This window comes from Chiloscyllium plagiosum, unplaced genomic scaffold (assembly GCF_037043375.1).
Source record: "Chiloscyllium plagiosum isolate Xiang-an unplaced genomic scaffold, Cpla_swu_hap1 HiC_scaffold_4, whole genome shotgun sequence".
NCBI classification, from domain to species: Eukaryota; Metazoa; Chordata; class Chondrichthyes; order Orectolobiformes; family Hemiscylliidae; genus Chiloscyllium; species Chiloscyllium plagiosum.
In genome coordinates this window covers 32,545,644-32,567,857 of record NW_028270142.1, presented here as the reverse complement: position 1 = coordinate 32,567,857, position 22,214 = coordinate 32,545,644, and the positions used below count along the sequence as shown (strand labels likewise).

The 22,214-nt window shown below is 39.5% G+C and overlaps 1 protein-coding gene across 3 annotated transcripts in view; it reads left to right on the top strand.

The window, feature by feature from the left end:
* LOC122549307 (transcription activator GLI3) overlaps positions 1–22,214 on the top strand; it is a 382,007-nt gene that overhangs the window by 298,391 nt on the left and 61,402 nt on the right. For all 3 annotated transcript variants that reach the window (XM_043688905.2, XM_043688906.2, XM_087986080.1), the window contains 2 exons: positions 2,556–2,705; positions 10,886–11,087. In XM_043688905.2, coding sequence (XP_043544840.2) covers positions 2,556–2,705; positions 10,886–11,087 — 352 coding nt within the window. The remainder of the gene's footprint in view (positions 1–2,555; positions 2,706–10,885; positions 11,088–22,214) is intronic.

Below are 22,214 nucleotides of genomic sequence, written 5' to 3'. Positions count from 1 at the left end.
CAAAAAAGAAATAGCGCAAGTGTGTGGTCATCATGTCCCTGTAGAGGTGAAGGATGAGACCAAAAGGTCCAGAGAACTCCAAATATCTATCTATGTACAGGATTTGATAAGGAGAAAAAGTGAAGCTTATGGTAGATATCAAGGGTTCAGAACACCAGAAGCCTGAGATGTGCTGAGAAAAGGAAAGGGGCGACTTAAGAAAGAAATTAGGAAAGAGAAAAAGTGACATGGAAAACACTGACAAGTAAAATAATATATTTATGAAATGTCTGCATGTTCCTTTAAAGGTAAGAGGATAATTAAGGAAAGAATAGGGCCTATTAGGATCCTAAGTGGCAAACTGAGAATGGAGCTGGAAGTCATAGAAAGGAATAGACAAGAACAACGTAAGAGTAGAAATCAGAGATGAGGCCTAAGATATACTTGATTAATTTACAATTGAGGTGGAGGAGGTTAAAGGAATTTTAGTAGATATAAAATTGGATAAGTCACAAAACCCAGAGGTTGCATGGGAGGCAAGATATTCAGGGCCTTGACATTAATTTTCACATTTTCTGTGGACATAGGAAAGGCACCAGTGGACTGGAGGACGGCTAATGTGGTACCATTTTTCTAGTGAGGTAGGAATTAACCAGGGAAATAAAGGCTAATGAGTTTAACACAGCGATCCAAAAGCTATTGCAAAAGATTCTGAGAAATAAAATTAACCTTCACGTGGAGAAGCACGAAAAAAATCAGGGATAGTCAGTATGGTTTTTTCTGACAGGTTTGATTGGGTTTTTCAAGGAAGTGATTAGATATGTGGATAAGGAAAGTGTAGCAGATATAGTCTACATAAACTTTGGTGAGGGTTTGACAATGTCTTGCAAGGGAGACTGGTCAAGATGGATCGAATTGGATCCAAAGTTGGCTAAGTGGTGTCAGGTAAAGCGTGATGTTCCAAGGTTGATTTTTGTGATCAGAAGCCTGTGTCCAGTAAAGTACTGTAGGGTACAGTGCTCTGTCTCTTGCTGTTTGTAGTGTACATCAATTATCTAGTCTTGAATATAGGTTTGATCAGTAGGTTTGCAGATGATACAAAAGATGGTGATAGAGGCCGAATAGCAAGGAAGAAAGCTTTAGATTACAAAACAATATGGATGGGCTCAACAGATTGGCAGAACAATAGATGGAATTTAATCATGAAAAGTGTGAGGTAATGCATTTTGGGAACACTAACAATGTAAGAGAGTATGTGGAGAATGGTAGGACACCTTGGAAATACAGAGGATCAGAGGGACCTTTGTGTGAATGTGCAGAGAATTTTAAAGATAGCAGGAGAGACAGATAAGGTGATTAAGAAAGGCATTCAATACAAGAGCATGGAGGTTCTGATAGAGCCGTATAAGCCATTGGTTAGGCCTCAGCTGGAGTACTGGGTCAGTTCTGGTCACCACCCTATAGGAAGGATGCGATTGCAGAGGAGATTCACCAGGAAGTTGCTTGGACTGGATAGTTTCAGCAATGAAGAGAAACTGGTTAGCCCGGGATTGTTTCCATAGAGCAGAGAAGGCTGAAGGGGAATCTGATTGAGGTGTGCAAAATTCTGAGGGGCAAGACAGGATGGAAGGGAGCACATTTCCCCTTAGTAAAGCAGTCAGTAAACAATGGATGTATATTTAAGCTAAAGGGCAGGAGGTTTAGACAGGTTTAAAGAAGAAGTCTTCACCCAAAGGGTGATGGGTATCTGGAGTTCAGTGCCTGAAAGCAATGTCATTGATTCTGATGGTCACTCTCCTAAAAGCCTATCTACCAGTGCCTCAAGGTCAGTGAAATGGAGTGCTGCTTTAGAAGGTCTTTTAGAATTGTGCAGCAGCACACTGTGAATGGTGGTTCCTGGATTGTAATGTTTGATCTAATTCTCAGCTGGGATTTAAATCCTGGAAGATCCTGACAGCAGTGAATGCATATGCCACCATTGAGTGTAAGGTAGCGTGAAATTGATACCATTGATAATGAGGTGGGCAGAGGAAAATTACGTGAGAACTTGCGAGTTCACGGAGAGAAACCCTCTATGAATCTCCCTGAAATTGACAATTAGGCAATTGTTTTGTGAAATTTAACACTACACATCAAGGAAGATGCATTCACTGAAATCTTACAACATTTTGACAAATTTTCGGAATTGTCTTAATTAGTTGTGAGGGATGAACAGGTTTGTAAATGTTAACATGCCTCAAGAGTACAGGTGATACTTTATATATAAAGGGAGGATTTTGTCTCTGCTATTTGCAGTGAAATAGGAAATGTTTATAGAGAGTGCATTTACAAATAATTACGAACAGTGCACACAGGAAAAGCTCCCTTTTAAGTATTCAGAATCCTGATTATCATCACGTAGAACGTCCCAAATCAACAGAGAGACCTGACAAATACTAACTTAAACTGGCAGGTTTCCAGATCAGTCTCTGTGAAGAGTGCATCTGAAGTTATTTCAAAGAATGCAATTTGTTCTCAGCTACAGGGGCCTCACTGATCAACCTTGGTGATGATTTAAAGTCTATTTGCTTTTACAGTACCACATACTGGAGTCAGCCCAGCAGAATATTACCACCACCAGATGGCTCTGTTGGCTGGCCATCGTAGTCCGTACGGTGACATTCTTCCTCCAGCTGGCACAGCTGCTGCGGGTGCTCTTCACATGGAATATCTGCACACAATGGAGGGTACGTAACAACTGAGAATAAGTTATATGTGGAAAATTCACCATGTAAAACTTCTCATGCAATTTATTTTAAGAAGAAATCTAGAAACATCTCAATCACCACAACATGTAAAAACAACTCACCATATGCTCTTGCATAGGCTCTGTCACAGATATCAGGAGTTTGAAGTAATTGGCATTAATACAGGTTGGTCTTTTTTGGTGTTGAGTGATCGCAAAGTGATATTTAACTACTGACTAGCTGTTTCTAGGTCGAGGAGGGTAAAGAGCTCAATTTTTCTTACCGAAGTGACACCCATCATTATGGATTGATGAGTCAAGGTCTTTCTTTTTTTTCTCAGCAGAGCTATGGAAAAGAATTCCTGGCTCCCCAGTAAAGAAGCTGGAACTTGGGAACAGAAATTCTCCCTGCACCATTCTCATGCATTTCCTGTGGAGCTCAATATAGCAAAGCTGACTAAGTTTTCCAGTCATTTGGGAATTGAGGCATGACATTAGAGAGAAAGATCAAGAAAAGCCAGAGAAGCTATCTTGCACTATATTGAGTATTCCTTAGCTGTGAGGAGTTGGCATGTTAAATATATTTATGCAGCATGCTGTGAAATGATAAGATGTTGGATTTTATCATCTCAATTTTCCACATGGATTTTTTTATTCCTCATTCTCAGGCCATGAAATGAGCTAAACTAAAACCAAAATCTGTACATGCTGGAGATCTGAAACAAAAATAGAAATCGCTGATAAAACTCAACTGGTCTGGCAATATCTGTGGGGAGAAAGCAGAGTTAAAATTTTGAGTCCGGTAACTATCCTTCTGAACTGATAGCAGCTTGGATAATTTGGTATTTATGCTGAAGACAATGTTAGATGGGAGTTCGGGAGCAGAAGTCTGTGGAGAGGGAGGGGGATAAGAAAGGGATTAAGCAGACAAAGCAGTTATTGATAGTAGGCCAGGACAGAAGAGAATAAGTGATAATGAGAGCTGACAGTGGGAGAGAATGGGTAGGCTGTTCTGAAAGCAGCCCAAATCATGATAGGACTAGGTTGGGGGAGTGAGTAAGAAAAAGTGTGAGGAAGGAATCAGGTTCTAAAGTTATTGAACTTGATGTTGAGTCCCAGAGACGACAGGGTTTCCAAGCAGAAAATGAGATGTTGTTCTTCAAACTTGCGCTGAGGCTCACCGGAACACTGCAGCCGGCCTGCGATGGAACTGTTGGCCAGGGAACATGGTGGTGTGTTGAAGTGGCAGGCACCTAGAAGCTCGAATCATTTTTACAGACAGAAGGTAGTGTTCTACAAAGCATCCACCCAGTGTAGAGCAGATGACTTTGTGAGCAGTGAATAGTATAGATGAGATTGAGTGAAGTGCAGATAAATTACTTCTTCACCTGGATGGTATGCCTGGAGCCTTGCATACTGAGGAGGGAGAAAGTAAATGGGTAGGTGTTACACCTTCTGTAATTGCATTGGAAGGTGCCGAGAGAGTGTGGGGAAGTCTTAGAAATGGGAGGAGGAATGGATCAAGGTATCCTGGAGGGAATGGTCCCTGTAAAATGCTGACAAACTAGAGGAAAGGAGCTTGAAGAACTGCATCTAATTTTCTGCTTGGAGATCCTATAGCCTCTACGAGTCAACGTCAAGTTCAATAACATTAGACACTGATTCTGTGCTTCCATGTTTTTATCCACAGGCACACACCCTGGTACTGTCAGGCCATGGGTTGTTTTCAGCACAGCCTACCTATTCTCACCCACTCTTAGTCCTATTATCACATGTAATGGGTTGCTGTCAACACCGTTAACCCATTGTCTCCTACTGTCAGCTGTCATTAGCATCTATTCAGCTTCTCTTCTGACCAGATTTACTATCAATAAAACTCTCTACTGCCAACCCCTCAAATATCTCTCATGGCATATATCTCTCTCTGGCCGTCATTTCCACCTGTCTGCTCACCTCTCCACCCATCCAACCCCCAATCACATCACCACTTGTTCTTTGCTGCTATCAGTTCTAATAAATTGTCACCAGACACAATACATTAACTCTACTTTCTTTCCAAAGATGCTGCTAGACCTGCTGAGTTTCTTCAGCAATTTCTGATTATATTGCAAAGTGAGTTCCTTCAGTGAAGGGAGGCTGTATAAGCCAATACACCAATGCATTCCCAGTGGACAGCTGATGTGTTGAATTGCAGAAGCCTCATAACTGAAAATTGGCAATTGTATACAGCAATTTGGGGGAAAGAATTCTAACGATTTGAATGCATTTTTATTTTGTTGACATGAGTAAAGAGGAAATGAACATTTTAAATATCTGTTTTATTCTTGACATTACTCAGTGTTTGGAGAACCCAACTGAAAGCAGTTTGTGGCGGGCAAGATCATATTTACTTATTACGCATAAGCAGTTTGAAAGTTACTGTTGTCCCAATGCACTGTTGAATTCAAAGTAAATTCTGTGGCAGAGTTCACAAAAATTAAACTCAAGTTTGCTGATCCCATCATTATGCCTGGAGCCTATTAAATATACATTTTCCAAAGAGGAAAAACTGGGTTTTAGGTGCAATCATGTGGAAATAGCTGCCATGTGTGAGATGACCAGTTTAAATGTTGCAGGGTAATAAAAAATTAGTATTAACTTTTCATACACGCAGAACTATTATGAGATCAATTGCTTCTAAATAAACTCAGAGAACCTTTTTATGATACAAGTATAACAAATTCAGCATTTAAATTGGATTTTGTTTTAATGTTAGGACAAATGAGCATGGTGGTATCATGCAGCTAAGTTATTTTGCAGTGTAAATAGAAGATTAAAAGAAGACCGCATTATTGGAAGGTCACTTCATCTCACCTTCTTCAAGTTGGTGACAGTGTGTTTAGTCAGTGCTTCCTTCATACCTGAACAATGTGAATTTGCTTTGTTTTAAAAATAAAGCAATTAAAACAATCTCCATTCCAGTCAGTGTCAAACCTCAATCTAGATTAGGTGAGGATGTACTGCTTTATCATTCATCTCAATATGATTCTATTCTGCTGCAGACTGATAATAAAATCCCAAAACTGAAACTAAATTATTTGTCCATTAAAATGTCTGCTGATATACTTGCCACAACTTTTAAAAAATAATTTATTTTCAACTTTAGTAATATAAAACTGATATTTAGACATTAACAATTTTTAACTGCAATGATTTTCTTTCTGCACAATGAATGCATTTGATATAAATTGACTTAATATCCAGTCATCTAATTTAAAAATATTAAGTGAATTATCCGAGTTATCAATATTGCCAAATATGTTACATACAAAACATGCAAATTAGGTGCAGGAGAAGGCCATTCAGTACCTTTGAGTTTCCTCTGCCATTTAACAAGTTCTTATTACAGCATCGACCCCATTTTGTATGTACCCTGATACCTCTGAGCTCCTTTTCAGTTAGGAATCTATCTCCCTTTCCCTTAAAAATATTCAATGACCCTGCCTTCATCACTTCCACATACTCATGACCTTCTGACACAAAAAAGTCCGTGTTAAATGGGAACTGTTTCATTTCCAAACTGTGTCCCAACTGCACTAGTCTCTGCCACTAGGACTTGCATCCTTTCAGCATCCATCCTTTCAGTCATTTATGCATTCCTTTAAACTCAGGCCAATGTTTAATCATAAGGTATCAGTACAATGAACCTTCTCTGAATTGCTTCTAAAGCATTTACACTGTCCCTTAAATAAGGATATGAAAACTGTACAGAGTACTCCAGATGTGATCTTACCGCTACCTTTATTCCTATTTTTACAATCCATCCCTATTGCAATAAGTAACAACTTTCCATCTGCATTGCTGTTCATTTGCAGTACCTAATTCTAAACTTTTATAATTCACATACCAAGACATCCTCTATTAGTTCCGTTAAAATTACTTAGAATTGCAAAATTTCAAACAGGCACTGGAGTTGGAAATGACTGCCATCAGGAAACTGTGTAATATTAAGTCAGATATAATCTTAAAGTTGTGACAAAATAATATGAATGCATTGTCCTCTGCTAGAGATGTTGAAAAGTTGAGAGTTACTAATTACTGTGACCTGTTGAGTGGGAAATTGACATCCTTTCAAGTGGAAGAGAAGCTGAAGACCAATGGGCTGCAAACTTATTTATAATCCTCAATACAGAAAGTGGGATGGATAGATATATGAAATCATGCTAGGTTGAGGCAAAAGCATTACCTTCTCTAAATATAGAAGAAGTGAAACCGCAACAAGTCCTAGAGTATATTCTGGCTTGGGCTGATAGGTGACAAGTAAAATTTGTGCCAAATGCCAGCCAATGACCATCTCCAACAAGAGAGAATCGAACCATCACCCCTTGACATTCAATCGTATTACCATCACTGGACTGGACTAGCTATATGGCTACAAAGTAGGTCAGAGACAGCAAGTGACTCACCTTTTGTCTCCCCAAAGTCTATTCATCATCTAAAAGGCACAAGTCCGGAATGATGGAATTCTCCCCATTTGCCTCGATGAGTGCAGCTCCAACGACACTCAAGAATCTTTACACCACACAGCACAGTGAAGTCTGCTTGATTGGGACCACACCACAGATTTTCACTTCCTCCACTACTCATTCTCAGTATTAGTAATTACTGTCTACAAGATGCACTGCAGAAATTCACCAAGCTGCTTTAGACAACACCTTCTAAACCCACTTCCACCTAGAAAACAAGTACAGCAAATACATAGTAATACCACCCCTTACAAGTTCCTCACCAAGCTGCATCCTGACTTGGAAATATATTGTGGTTCTTTCTCCCTCATTGGGTCAAAATCCTGGAATTTCCTTCCTCATAGCATTGTGAAGTCGACATATACCCAATGGCTTGCATTAGTTCAAGAAGGCAGCTCAACACCACCTTCTCAAGGGCAATTAATTGACTGAATTAAAAAAAAGTGCAATACAGAAAAAAGGTTTTCCATTTGTGTAGGAGCTTTCATGTTGCCAGGGTCTCCAAAGTGTTTTACAGACAGTGAAGTGCTTTTGAAGTTTTGTCACTATCATTATGTAGGAAATGTGGCAACCAGATGGTTCACAGCAAGTTCTCTCAAATAGCAATTAAATAAATTGCCAGATCATTTGCTTTAGGTGTTGGTTGAAGTTGGCCAAGACACCAGAGAACTAGTCTCTTCTCTAAGTGGGATATCTTCCACTTGAGGGAGAAGACAGGACCTTAACTTAAAATATGAAAAAAATGGCACCTCTAATTTTGTACCACTGAGATCAGACCAGATTATATGATCAGTTATCTGGAATAGAACTTGAAGCCACCATCTTCTGGCTGAAAAGTACAAATGCTATCAATTGAACCACAGGCCAACACTTTTTCTAACCTTGCAATCTACTCCACAAAAGCTGCTCCAGTTACTTTGCTTAGTATGATAACTCCAAATAATTCTCTAGCTGTTTTGTTTACTTTATTCCAACAATAAATGCATATTTTAGGCAACATTTATTAAAAGCATGTGAAGCTGTTCTGATCCCTCACGTCAGAGGGAGTCTTTTTCTCTTTTCCTGTCCTTCCTTCTGCTTTCTAAACAACAAAACATTTGCATAACTTGGATAATGGTGAAATTCAGAGGACTAATTTTATATGGATTTCTATAATTCAAAAATGGGCCATTTGATCCAGCTGTTTTATTCTGGTGCTCATACTCCAGATTGCTCTTCTCCCACCCTATTCCATCCATCCACCCTTCAATATATCCTTCTATTGCTTTCTCCCTCATGTATGTATCTGGCTTTCCCTTGATGGTGTTTATACTAATCATCATAAGCACTTAATGTGGTAGCAATTTGTACATTCTCACCACTCATTGAAGCACAATGTACACCTTCATGTGCAATAACTAAGATCAGACTTCTCTTCTGAGATCGTTATCCCTATTATGGGGATTGACATCATGTAATACAGTTTATGTATGAAAAATTATTTTCTGTCAGTGAGTGAAATCTATAACCTTGATTGATAACAATGGATGGTTCATGAGCTGACTGATAGCGCTCATCTCTTTTAGTTTCTTCAGAGGTTTTCAGCCAGTTTGAGCTTTGTATCAGGCATATTGGTGATATTAAGGTGCTTGATTCATTCCTGCTTCTGCTTTTCTTGATGGCGTTTTGAAACGTTTGATTAAGAAGACTTGCACTGGCATTTGTGATTGTACATTTATTTGTAGTCTGTAAAATCCTTTATGATTTTTACATTTAGAATTGAAAATGATTCACAAACATTGTTTTAATTATAATAGAGCAGATAGAATGAAATAAAATAATTACCAAAATTTTATTTTAAGAAATGGTGAATTTGATTTTTAATAAGCTTCAATGATGGATGTATATATAACAATGAAATCTCTAAACCAACATTTATAACAGATACAACTTAGTAAAAAAAATTCATCATGGATAATGAATGAAAAATATTCTTTATAATCATTCAAAACTAGATATTTTGCTCTTAAAATGGAATTATAATCTTAGGGAATAAAGTGTCATTGTCTACATTTTCCAGTTTATAAACTAGAATACTGAAAGTCTGCTTAATTAAAGTGAGAAGACAAATCAATGGAATTTCACCCATTCATAAATTAATGGGTAGAACTTTATTAATATTATCCCAAAAATACTTTAATCATTTCATTTGTTCAAATTTATGCTTAGGTCTGAATAATGTTTTCTTTAAATGTGCTTGGCCAGTTTTTTTCAGTGCAAACCCCTAATTTTTTTGCATAGCTACTTGTGCAGTATTTATAACAAACCAAACCCTGCACAGTATGTTTCAGGCAGCTGCTCAACAGTGCACCCACAAGGTTGGTTCACAACATTAGTTTTGAGTGTAATATGCAATTTTTGGACAGTTTCTTATCAATAAGTACAATTAATTTTGTCTTCAATGGGATGCTATCCCTCAGTACAATATGAATGAAATAGATACTATCAAGTTAGAATTGTGAGCTAAGGTAGAAATATATGTTTATAACTATTACAATCATGAAGAGATTTATAGTTAGTGACACACTAAAGCTTTAGTTTTGCCTAGCCATTTAATTGACATATGTCTTTTGGTCTTATTTATACAAGCACAAGACAGAGCTTTGGCATGTTTTTATTAAAGGAATTACACTTATCTGCTTTATTTGACCCCATTTCCCATTCCCATTCATCCTTTTGCCTATATAAAACTTTCTTTAGTGACCTATGTTGGCATTGGTCAGTCTTACTTATCCTCAGTATTTTAGTCCCACTAGTGTTCAAGGATGTAGATATAGAAACCACTTGATTTTCTCTAATCATTTAATGTTAAGTTTGCAAAAAAAGAAAGGTTAAACTCCAATGATATCACCACCTGTTCTTTGTCTCTTGCCTTCACATTTTACAGGCAAGACTAGAAAACTGGAACCGGAATGTATCAGCTTCACTTACATCTAAATTAATACATAAAAAAGATTTCCATCCAAGTATGTATGACTGCAATTTAGCATACAAATCTGCACTTGCCTAATATATGGGAAATGTTGGCCCTTAAATGATTGTTGTAAACAGTAAATGTGTCACAGTTATTATTCCGGTTGCATGGAATACTCTTAACAAGTGTAAAAATAATTGTTATTGCCTTGAAAAGAGTTTTTCAACATAACTTCCATCTTGAGCACCAGCCAATGGTCCCTGCAAACTTAATTCCAACTTGAAATTTCTCAACTTTTATTTTCTATTCCGTCAGCTTTTGTTCTGAAGGTTTCCTTACGCCTGGTGCGGGTCTGAACCACTGTCTCGCTGCTTGTGGTGAATTAATGATGTGAATGTCTAAGCAGCCGTCAGATTCATAAATCACTGGAAATGAGCGGGGCAATACATAGAAGCCTTTTCTTTTTGTTTAGCAATTTATCATTTTGCTTGCACATTAATAAACAGAGCTCCCCTGAGGTAAGGCAGTGGAAGATAAATTCTTCTTCCTAATTTTCCTCAATTGCAGCCAGTAGATCACAGGTGAGAAGTAAGCTACTTATCAGGGAAAGTCATTTTTTTGAGCTTCCTTCTACATATTCGTTGGGCATGATGAATAAATAGGCAGTTTGAACATGAAATACGACATGATACTCTGCTCTAATTCTCTTCTTTAATGCAACAGGATCTCGATTCTCCAGTCCACGATTGTCAACCAGGCCAAGCCGAAAGCGATCATTGTCCATATCCCCATTGTCTGATCCCAACTTTGACCTACAGACTATGATCAGAACTTCTCCAAACTCTTTGGTCACCATACTCAATAACTCCCGTAGCAGTTCCTCTACCAGTGGCTCCTATGGTCATTTAGCTGCTGGTGCAATAAGGTAAGAAGAATTTGCTCTTCCTCAGTGTTCATCAGATGTGTTACTTCAGCTATATAAGGAATACAGGTTTATGGTTTGCAACTTGTTTAATCTACTTATATTCAATGCTTTTTTTAAACCCTGTATTACTATAATGCTACTTTGTCCTGTCTAATGTTCCTAATTCTGTTAAAGCTTTTCAAAATACCGTGGCATTAAAGGAAAGGGTATGCCTTCTGTATTGTATGTGTTAAAGGCTATAACCATCTTTATGTTCCAGAGCTAAAATCTCTTTTCATAGAGGGAAATAATGTTTCTGTTAAGGAAATACACATCCCCTAAAATAGTTTTCAAATTTCACTGCACTTTGGATTCTGCCTTTTTTCCCTTGTCCTCAGTTTTTGTTTTGTTGAACAAACTTAGTCCAAGATCATAATGAATTATCTGTCCAACCCAGAAATCAGACTCAGTAAGAGGTGCCTTGAAAAGATTCCCATTCTGTTTCACCTATTCAGCTTACACATGAACGAAATGCTTGTCGCCTTATTGTGGATGTCAGTAAGTCAATGTGCCTTACTCATTTCTTCCATGGTTAAGACTTTATTGAAGGAACAAGGTTTCGGTTTAAACAGCAGTATTTAATTAAAGCCAGGATTGACCAAACCTAACTAGGAAGGGAGAAACAGTGCCACAGCAATTCACTGGGGCTTTACTAAGTGGAAAACTATCACCTGCTGCAATGGTGTTTGCTTTGATCGTGCTTTACTTTCCTCCTGATGATCAGAAAAATGTAAATGATTCTGTGCTGCTGACCTTTCTTCATGTTTTGACATTTGTGAATTACTCTGATTGCATGAATATATTGTGTTACAGAACAAAGTGAAGCTCCTTTATGAAGACTGCAGGTTGAAGTCTGTTGTTGAATGTGGTGTCTGTTGACTCTCTGTAAAGCTCACAGCACAGCCAGGAATAGCTCAAGTTTCCAGCGTCCCAAAGGGATAGCAAGTACTTCAGCTGCAATAGGAAAAAGAAGGCAGCAAGTGCCAGCATTTTTTTGCAGTTTGAGAGAAGACAATTTCAGTAAATTTTTTTTTGCTTGATTTGTTTTGAAACAAGTCTGTTTGAGAAACACCACTGCATAATTGACGTATAGCTGTTTTACAGAAAGTTAGATGTTTCTGATGAATGCTAAGACATATTGTTGTCTTGTGTTCTCATCACAATTGTTTTCATTCCACTGATTTTGATGTTAATTGAATAGAAGAATTTATTGGGTGTGGAATATAAGTGAATCTGAAATCAGAATCTGAAACACCATCGCTGATCCCAAGACTGGTTTAATTTAATTACTTGAGGGCAATTCATATGACCTCTTCAATATCAGTGTTGTTCTTTACTGTTGTAAATTACTTGACCGATGAATGCTTTCTATACTATAAACAGTAGCCAAATTATCTTAAGGTAAAATTCAGAGATCGCAATGAAGTTTGCAGTTCAGCAGATCAGAGTTATAACAATATGCAGAACTAGTGGCTAACATCCAGACCTACTGTACAGTACATACTTGTCTGTAGGTGATCAGATCAATCTATGTGTAAAAGTACAAAATCTGATGGTGCAGATTAGGTTGTGCTATTTGTATCACAGTCATGTATGTAAAATAAGTAAATTAACTCTTGGATAACATAATCATCAGAAATATATTGCTGTGTCACATGGTCAATGTCTCTATTAGTCTATTAGATAATTGAAGAGGAGAGAGTTGAGTCACTTTGTCCTTTGATGAATAGGTAGCATATGGAAAAATAAATTGGACAAACTGCCAGAGAGCTCAGTGAACATGAAATTTACCATTAGAAGTATGCTCAAGAACAAATTTTGAGTCTGATATGCATCTTCTGATTAATACCCTATCAATCATACACTCTGTCTGCCACAGCCTTAGTGCATTGCAATAATTCATGACTATATACACACACACACAAAGTAATATGGTTTTTGAGGAGACTGGTTTCATACATTTTCATGAAAATTAGATTTTTGTTGTTTTATCATTAGCTTGCTCCCTAGTCTCTTCTGTGGGTCACAAACCTCCTTTGTGAATTGTTTCCCACTCACATTTCCACAGCGCACTCCTGCATCTTCAAGACTGGGCTGACCTGCTGTAAAGGTAACCTGGAGTAAAGTACATTTGCTCCATCATTGACATTAATAATGCCCCTTCCTTCAATTAGTATATCATACTAATTGTGCTTGTCCTTCTTGCCCACTTCATGCTCATATTTGTTGTCTCTATTTTCGAGACAACATTTGCTGAGCATCCACCCTTCTTCCCAGAAAGGTTTTGCATCCACAGTTACTGCTGCTTCCTACAAGAGCATAGTCATGATATTCACTTAACAAAACAATGTCTCGCAAGTTATGTTTGAAACAAATAAAAGAAGTTCTGCAATTAACGTTGGCATTTCTACACCTATAGGTTTACAGAGTCACATCCCTCCATGATCTTTGATGCCCTTCTCCCTGTTAAAAAGATTAAACTGTCTCTTATCCAAGTCATTCTTTCTGATATATCCTCCATTTTTGCTTATCTTAATTTTAAGGGACACAGATTTGAATGTCTCTGGAGGGTAACTGGTTAAATATTCATTTCCAGATTTGGCTGGAACACAATAAATTATCTGTTGGTCTACCACTGAAGCCTTTCTTTTCCCTCCCGTTTTGCCTCTAAATGTAAATGCAAGAAGCTCATTGACATTTTATTACAAAGACTCAGACTCTCCATTTAGATTCCTCAATGAAGTCCCTCCCTTTCCCAAGCCCACCCCAAAACACAGTTTCCACACATAAGCCAACAAAGCCCAGCTCTACCTCACATGTGCCTTTTTTGGCTGCTCTACTCTCCCTGAGTTAGAAAATGTTTGCCTGACGTCAGTACTGGATGAACAGAAAGTTGCTCCATCATAACAGTTGAAAGACAGAAGCCAATGCCTTCAATTCCCATCATAAGCTTCTTCCCAAATTATTGATGTTACCCCTTCTTTTGGCAAATATCTGAGGCTGAGCCAGATTGTTTGTTTGTAAACCTAATGCCATATTTCACCCTAAGATGAGTTTCTGACCACAAATCTGTGTAATCATTAAGACCACCTATTTCCACACTTACAACATCACCCTCTCCCCCTTACCCTTGCTTATCTTTGGCTGACACTCTTGTCCGTGCCTTGTTTATCAGCACATTCTAGGTAGAGTTCCCTAGTTTTTCTCTCCATAATTTGAAACATCCAAAACTCTGCTGCCTCTATCTCAATTCCTAACAATTTCTGCTGAGCTACTTCATCTGTGCTTACTGACTTACATTGGCTCTTGGTTAAACAACACCTCAATTTTAAAATTCTTATCCTTGTTTGTGAATCTGTCTGTGACCTCACCCATTCCTACCTCTGTGATTTCCTCCAGCCTTACAGAACAAGGAGTTGAATCTTGCCAGTTTGTTTTGTCTATGTGCAAGTTGTACTGAGTATTTTCGAGGGATTTTCAGCGTGAGGTGAACCGGGATTTCTCACTGTATCTTATCAAACTCGCCTCATTAACTACTTAAACCGGTTCATGATGTCCCTCATATCCATCTCCATCTTTATCTTACCATGCACAATTTCCATAATGACTCACCATTGATTAGATATCTGCTGAACAACTAGCATCCCTTGGGACCCGTGTCACATTGAAAAGTTTGCATGTACCCAGACGAGCGCTGGCATTCTGAAGCTGCCCTACTTGATGGGCAGATTCTGAAGGGGAAGATAGTACCTTGATTCTCCAATATGGATCTGGAGGATCTTGTGATGGGAGTGCTACAAAGGATGGGCGCCCTCTTCCCGAAGGACTGGCAGAGGAAGCCACACCACCAAACTCTGGCAGGCTGGTCTAAGATTAACCCGCGTCTGTACCGTCTCAATGATACCCAGTGCCATAACAAAGTCAGTGACCTTCTCTACCAATATAAGTGCTGCATCCTCTCTGCTATCTCACACTCTGTATCTCTTTTACGGCACCAGCCTCCAACCGAAGCTCATCATTTCCTCCTGCTGCTCTCACTCTTGTCTGCAATATCTTCCCTCACCTGCTGTTAACACACACATAGCCAAGAGACCTCCTGGACCTCTGAGGATGAGAGAATGGAGGACTTGGAGGAAGTATCAATAAGAGACTGACACCTTGATGGAACGTCATGCCTACAATGTTTGGAAGGACAATCTGGTGAGCACCTCACTGTGATAATTTGTAGCTTGGCTGATGGAGAAATACCTCAGGCCATTAGCACCCGCAGGACTGTCTAAGACCAGACACCCATGTCCCCTAGCAGGAGAGGACTCTGTGATGTCAGCAATTAGGTACTTTGTCCACGTGCATAAGGAAGAACAGAACAAGCAGGCAGGAAGTGGAACACAATGTCCTTCATTGCACAAAGGCTGCAGCAGTGCACCAACTCGTGCAATCATGTGTCTGCCTCGACGGACAGGTTGGCAGCTGCCATGGAGAGCCACATTCAGATCCCTCAGGGTCTGCTGAAGTGGTACACATACCTGTACTCTATCAACCCAGCCACTGGTTCTCAGGGGATGGTATTTTAAAACTCACATTTGTTGAAATCTCTCTGGTTTGGCTCTACATCTGTTTGAATATCTGTGCAGATCTGAATGTAATACCTAGCTTAATATCTTGCATGATGCCTAACTTCAAGTCCACATAGGATGCACCCTCCATCAGGGTCTTTGTTGAGAGCCAGCTGAATGCGAGAACAAGATAAACAAGACATTTAAAGAGCCAGGGGTACTGGTGACACCATTGCCTCTTGTCTTACAACATTCCCTATCCTACCCTGGCCTCTGTCCAAATGACCTGGTGCAAATGAGCTGCTCATCAATGACTGGAGCATAGGGGTGTGCAGCATACAAGGAGCTAATACATTTGCATTGCCAGGTGTTAGGGTCACACAGGCCTGTGTCCTGTCCAGTGCATGGGACTTTGTGTGATATTCTTGCCCTCTATATGAGCTCAGATTGGTGGATCCTACAGACCCCTCCCTCATGGGTCAAGACATCTGCTATCTCTGGATGTGGTTTCAACCAGTTCCTTTCCCTTTGGGTAATTTAGATTTCCAGCATGATGGAAGGCAATAGTGAGCGCTGTTTGATCAATGACTTCCAGCATCTGTCTTTTATGCCTTGCTGAGGATAGTATCCCTACCCCTGAACCAAAAGACCTGGTTCAAGTCCCACCTGTTCTAGAGATGTGTCATAACATCTCTGAACAGGTTGGTTAGAAAAATAGGTCAATAAAAATAAGATAGTTTTTATGGTTATGTGTTTGAGGTACTAAAGAGGAGAAGTACTAACTATTGCCAATCAGAAATAAGTTAAAGATCCGTCAAATTTCAGCTTAAGAAAAATAAGCCAAAGTTATAAAAGTTCAAATATTATTAATTGTAGTGCTATAGTCTTTAAATAAAGTTTGATTTTAAACTCTAGTGTATTTACATTTTTAATGAAATTATTTCAGTTGGTGCACACATTTGTAATTATTTAGTAAGGTTTTATTTGAGTAATAACTTTTAGATCAGACAGAGTCCGGTAACTGAATACACAGCAGGTAGGAATAGAGTTGCTATGTTGTATACTCTTAACTGATTTTGACAACTAATATAAGCATCATATTGACTGCCGAATAGTCTTAATATGATTTCCTGTGTACTAACAATGGTCTGAGAGTACAATCGAGTAATGAAGTGATGACAGGTATTAGCATGTGTAATGTGTTTTAATAGACATTTAATGACATTTAATTCAAGGAGGGAGAAGAGCCTTCCCAATGGAATAGTCTGTCATTGAAACTCATTGATCACCAATTTAGGCAGTTTCATAGTGGAGAGGTTAATCCATCAATTCCTTTAACTAAACAAGTGTGATGGAAATTCTGTAGGTGACACTCAGTATGGTCTGAGCTTTCTGTCTTCAGAAGTGAATGAGTGATATGACAACCATGAAGCTTACAACAGATTTAAATGATTGATTTTTTTTCTCTGTTTGTAATAAGATCTAGAGACATATGGAAAGACTTAGTTCATGCCAGGATTGAAATGTACTGCATTAAATGGCAAATGAAATATGAATATATGTACAAAAGTGTACTTCACTGACATTAAATCAAGTGAATTTAGCCCTGCAGTTGCTAAGCTCTTGCAGAGTGGGAATTTGACAAATATCCTAATTAACCTATAGTAAATGCTGTAACCTTGGCAATATTTTTAATGGGAAGAAGGCTTAATTGTACTGCATTTTTGATAGGTAATTTCCATGATCATAAAATGAAGCTTCAAGTTTTAGTTAAGATTTGATTTCTCCCACCCATATGCACCACACACAAGTATGTGCATGCCTGCTCATTGATGGCTTAGATCTGGATGGCTGATGAATTCAAAATGTTTCATGTGGTTCATAAGATGACTCCCACTGTGGTGCAGTAAACTGCGCTCATGTGGTTGTAGTAACTCTGCATTAGTACAGTGGATCAGAATAGGTTATTTCCAAGAATTCCCCAGTTCCCGATCTCTAGTACGATTGGATAAAATTTAAAAAACTTCCAGTTAATTTTTTTTCTTTTCACAGTTTTGTTGTATCCTCTTAGCTGCAACTCCTTTAAGAGAGTGATAGAGTTCCATGACTAGAATCAAAGTTTTTCTGAGATTTCACCACAAGACACATGGGTATGATGTGTCATTCAGTATCTCTCACATAGATCTTCTACTTATGTTCACTTTAAGAAACAGAAATTTAATTTGGACAGATTTAGTAAGAATCCCCAATGGTCCAATATGTCTTTTACATTCACTGGTAACAATTTTAACATCCAATGATAGTGAGATTGTGTTAAGTGAAAAAATATAGTTTGATGGGTGGCACGGTAGCACAGTGGTTAGTACTGCTGCCTCACAGCACTAGAGACCCAGGTTCAATGCTCGCCTCAGGCGACTCTCTGTGTGGAGTTTGCACATTCTCCCTGTGACTGCGTGGGTTTCCTCCGGGTGCTCCGGTTTCCTCCCACAATCCAAAAATGTGCAGGTTAGTTGGATTGGCCATGCTAAATTGCTCATAGTGTTAAGTGAAGGGGTAAATTTTTAGATTAGATTAGATTACTTACAGTGTGGAAACAGGCCCTTCGGCCCAACAAGTCCACACCGACCCGCCAAAGCGCAACCCACCCATACCCCTACATTTACCCCTTACCTAACACTACGGGCAATTTAGCATGGCCAATTCACCTGACCTGCACATCTTTGGACTGTGGGAGGAAACCGGAGCACCCGGAGGAAACCCACGCAGACACTGGGAGAACGTGCAAACTCCACACAGTCAGTCGCCTGAGGCGGGAATTGAACCCGGGTCTCAGGCGCTGTGAGGCAGCAGTGCTAACCACTGGAGGGGAATGGGTCTGGGTGGGTTGTGTTTCAGCGGGTCGGTGTGGACTTGTTGGGCCGAAGGGCCTGTTTCCACACTGTAAGTAATCTAAAGAAACTACAAACATGATTTCAATTTCTGATTTTTATGGCGGTGTTATTGTGGTGGGAGATCTCCCTGTTTGCAAAAAGCTTCATTTAAACATTTAAATCAGCTAGTATGCCTAATTTTTCATCTCTGTTCCGAGCTTAACACACAGCAGCTGGGATTATTGGGTCACAAAAAAAACTAGAAAATAATAAGAAGTTGGGAACGACAGGATGGAATAGGTCAAATAAATAAATCTTTCCAGCACTGCTTGTGGGCCACGAGAAGCTGGAATACATCCCCCCAGAATGAGAGCACCACCTCCCACATTTTGATCCCTCTCTGATGTCCTCTCCCAGGAAATTTATTCCAGGAAATTTATTCCATCACTCACCAAAGCCTGGATATGTATTGCATCTGACAAAAATATGAAAGAAAACTTGTATTAACTCCAGGAAGTTCTTAGTTCAGATAACCATTCAGACTCTTTCAGTTAATTTGATTTTGTTGTTCTGACTTTGACTCCTCCTCCTCCTCAGGTAATTTTATTAAATGAACTTCAGCAAAAAATTCTATTCCTGCCAACATTTAAGTTTTGATATTGATGCTAGAGTCATACAACTCCAGGTTTTGACGCAGATTCCTTTCTGTCATTGCACCTTCACTTTAGTGTCATGTACATGATGTAATTTAAAAGATAACACAAGGTATTATTTTGCTGTTGTTTGAAGACTAGCTGCAGTACCATCAGGAATCTGATTTGATATAGTGTGTGAATTATCTGTCCCGACTAGATTATCATGCACTACAGAGCTGGGAGTATTGTGTTTCACAAGAAATATAGCTTGGAAGGAGTGGAACTAATGTATGAATTTGAACTTGCCAATAACCAAAGCTGCCCAGTCATTAACAATTTCTTTATCCGACAAATTATTATTCTGGAAAATGAACTTCACGAATACATTCTATGTTTTCATCAATCTTCCCACTTAGTTATAGAACATAGAACATTACAGCGCAGTACAGGCCCTTCAGCCCTCCATAAGACCATAAGACATAGGAGTGGAAGTAAGGCCATTCGGCCCATCGAGTCCACTCCGCCATTCAATCATGGCTGATGCGCATTTCAGCTCCACTTACCAGCGTTCTCCCCGTAGCCCTTAATTCCTCTAGACAACAAGAATCTATGAATCTCGGCCTTGAAGACATTTAGCGTCCCGGCTTCCACTGCACTCCGTGGCAATGAATTCCACAGGCCCACCACTCTCTGGCTGAAGAAATGTCTCCGCATTTCTGTTCTGAAATGACCCCCTCTAATTCTAAGGCTGTGTCCACGGGTCCTAGTCTCCTCGTTTAACTGAAACAATTTCCTAGCATCCACCTTTTCCAAGCCATGTATTATTTTGTACGTCTCTATTAAGTCTCCCCTTAATCTTCTAAACTCCAACGAATACAATCCCAGTATCCTCAGCCGTTCCTCATATGTTAGACCTGTCATTCCGTGTGAATCTCCGCTGGACACGTTCCAGTGCCAGTATGTCCTTCCTGAGGTGTGGGGACCAAAACTGGACACAGTACTCCAAATGGGGCCTAACCAGAGCTTTATAAAGTCTTGGTAGTACATCTCTGCTTTTATATTCCAACCCTCTTGAGATAAGAGACAACATTGCATTCGCTTTCTTAATCACGGACTCAACCTGCATGTTTACCTTTAGAGAATCCTCGACTAGCACTCCCAGATCCCTTTGTGCTTTGGCTTTATTAATTTTCTCACCATTTAGAAAGTAGTCTATGCTTTTATTCTTTTTGCCAAAGTGCAAGACCTCGCACTTGCTCACGTTAAATTCCATCAGCCATTTCCTGGACCACTCTCCCAACCTGTCGAGATCCTGCTGTAGCCTCCCCACTTCCTCAGTACTACCTGCCTGTCCACCTAACTTCGTATCATCGGCAAACTTCGCTAGAATGCCCCCGGTTCCCTCATCCAAATCATTAATATATAATGCGAACAGCTGTGGCCCCAGCACCGAACCCTGCGGGACACCGCTCGTCACCGGCTGCCATTCTGAAAAAGAACCTTTTATCCCAACTCTCTGCCTTCTGTTAGACAGCCAATCCTCAATCCATCCCAGCAGCTCACCTTGAACACCATGGGCCCTCACCTTGCTCAGCAGCCTCCCGTGTGGCACCTTATCAAAGGCCTTTTGAAAGTCTAGATAGACCACATCCACTGGGTTTCCCTGGTCTAACCTACTTGTTACCTCTTCAAAAAATTCCAACAGGTTTGTCAGGCATGACCTCCCTTTACTAAATCCATGTTGACTTGTTCTAATCAGACTCTGCTCTTCCAAGAATTTAGAAACCTCATCCTTAATGATGGATTCTAGAATTTTACCAACAACCGAGGTTAAGCTGATTGGCCTATAATTTTCCATCTTTTGCCTTGATCCTTTCTTGAACAAGGGGGTTACAACAGCCATCTTCCAATCATCCGGGACCTTTCCTGACTCCAGTGACTCTTGAAAGATCTCAACCAATGCCTCTGCTATTTCCTCAGCCACCTCTCTCAGAACTCTAGGGTGTATCCCATCGGGGCCAGGAGATTTATCAATTTTAAAACTTTTTAACTTTTCTAGCACTATCTCTTTCGTAATGGCAACCATACTCAACTCAGCCCCGTGACACCCTTTAATTTTTGGGATATTACTCATGTCTTCCACTGTGAAGACTGACGCAAAGTACTTGTTAAGTTCTCCTGCTATTTCCTTATCTCCCATCACTAGGCTTCCTGCATCAGATTGAAGTGGCCCAATGTCTACTTTTGCCTGTCGTTTGTTTCTTATGTACTGAAAGAAACTTTTACTATTATTTCTAATATTACTGGCTAGCCTACCTTCATATTTGATCCTCTCTTTTCTTATTACACTCTTTGTTATCCTCTGTTTGCTTTTGTATCCTTCCCAATCTTCTGATTTCCCACTGTTCTTAGCCACTTTATAGGATCTCTCTTTTTCTTTAATACATTTCCTGACTTCCTTTGTCAGCCAAGGTTGTCTAATTCCTCCCCGGTTAATCTTTCTTTTCTTGAGAATGAACCTCTGTACAGTGTCCTCAATTATACCTACAAACTCCTGCCATTTTTGATCTACTGTCTTCCCGGTTAGCCTCTGCTTCCAGTCTATTTTAGTCAGTTCCTCTCTCATGCCCTCATAATTACCTTTATTCAACTGTAACACCATTACATCCGATTTTGCCTTCTCCCTTTCAAACTCCAGACTGAACTCTATCATATTATGGTCGCTACTTCCTAAGGGTTCCCTTACTTTAAGATCTTTTATAGAGTCTGGTTCATTGCAAAGCACTAGGTCCAGAATAGCCTGCTCTCTTGTGGGCTCCATGACAAGCTGTTCCAAAAAGCCATCCTGTAAGCATTCCATGAATTCCCTTTCTTTAGATCCACTAACAACATTATTTACCCAGTCCACCTGCATATTGAAGTCTCCCATGATCAATGTAACATTGCCTTTCTGACATGCCTTCTCTATTTCCCGGTACATGTTGCGTCCCTGGTCCTGACCACTGTTAGGAGGTCTATACACAACTC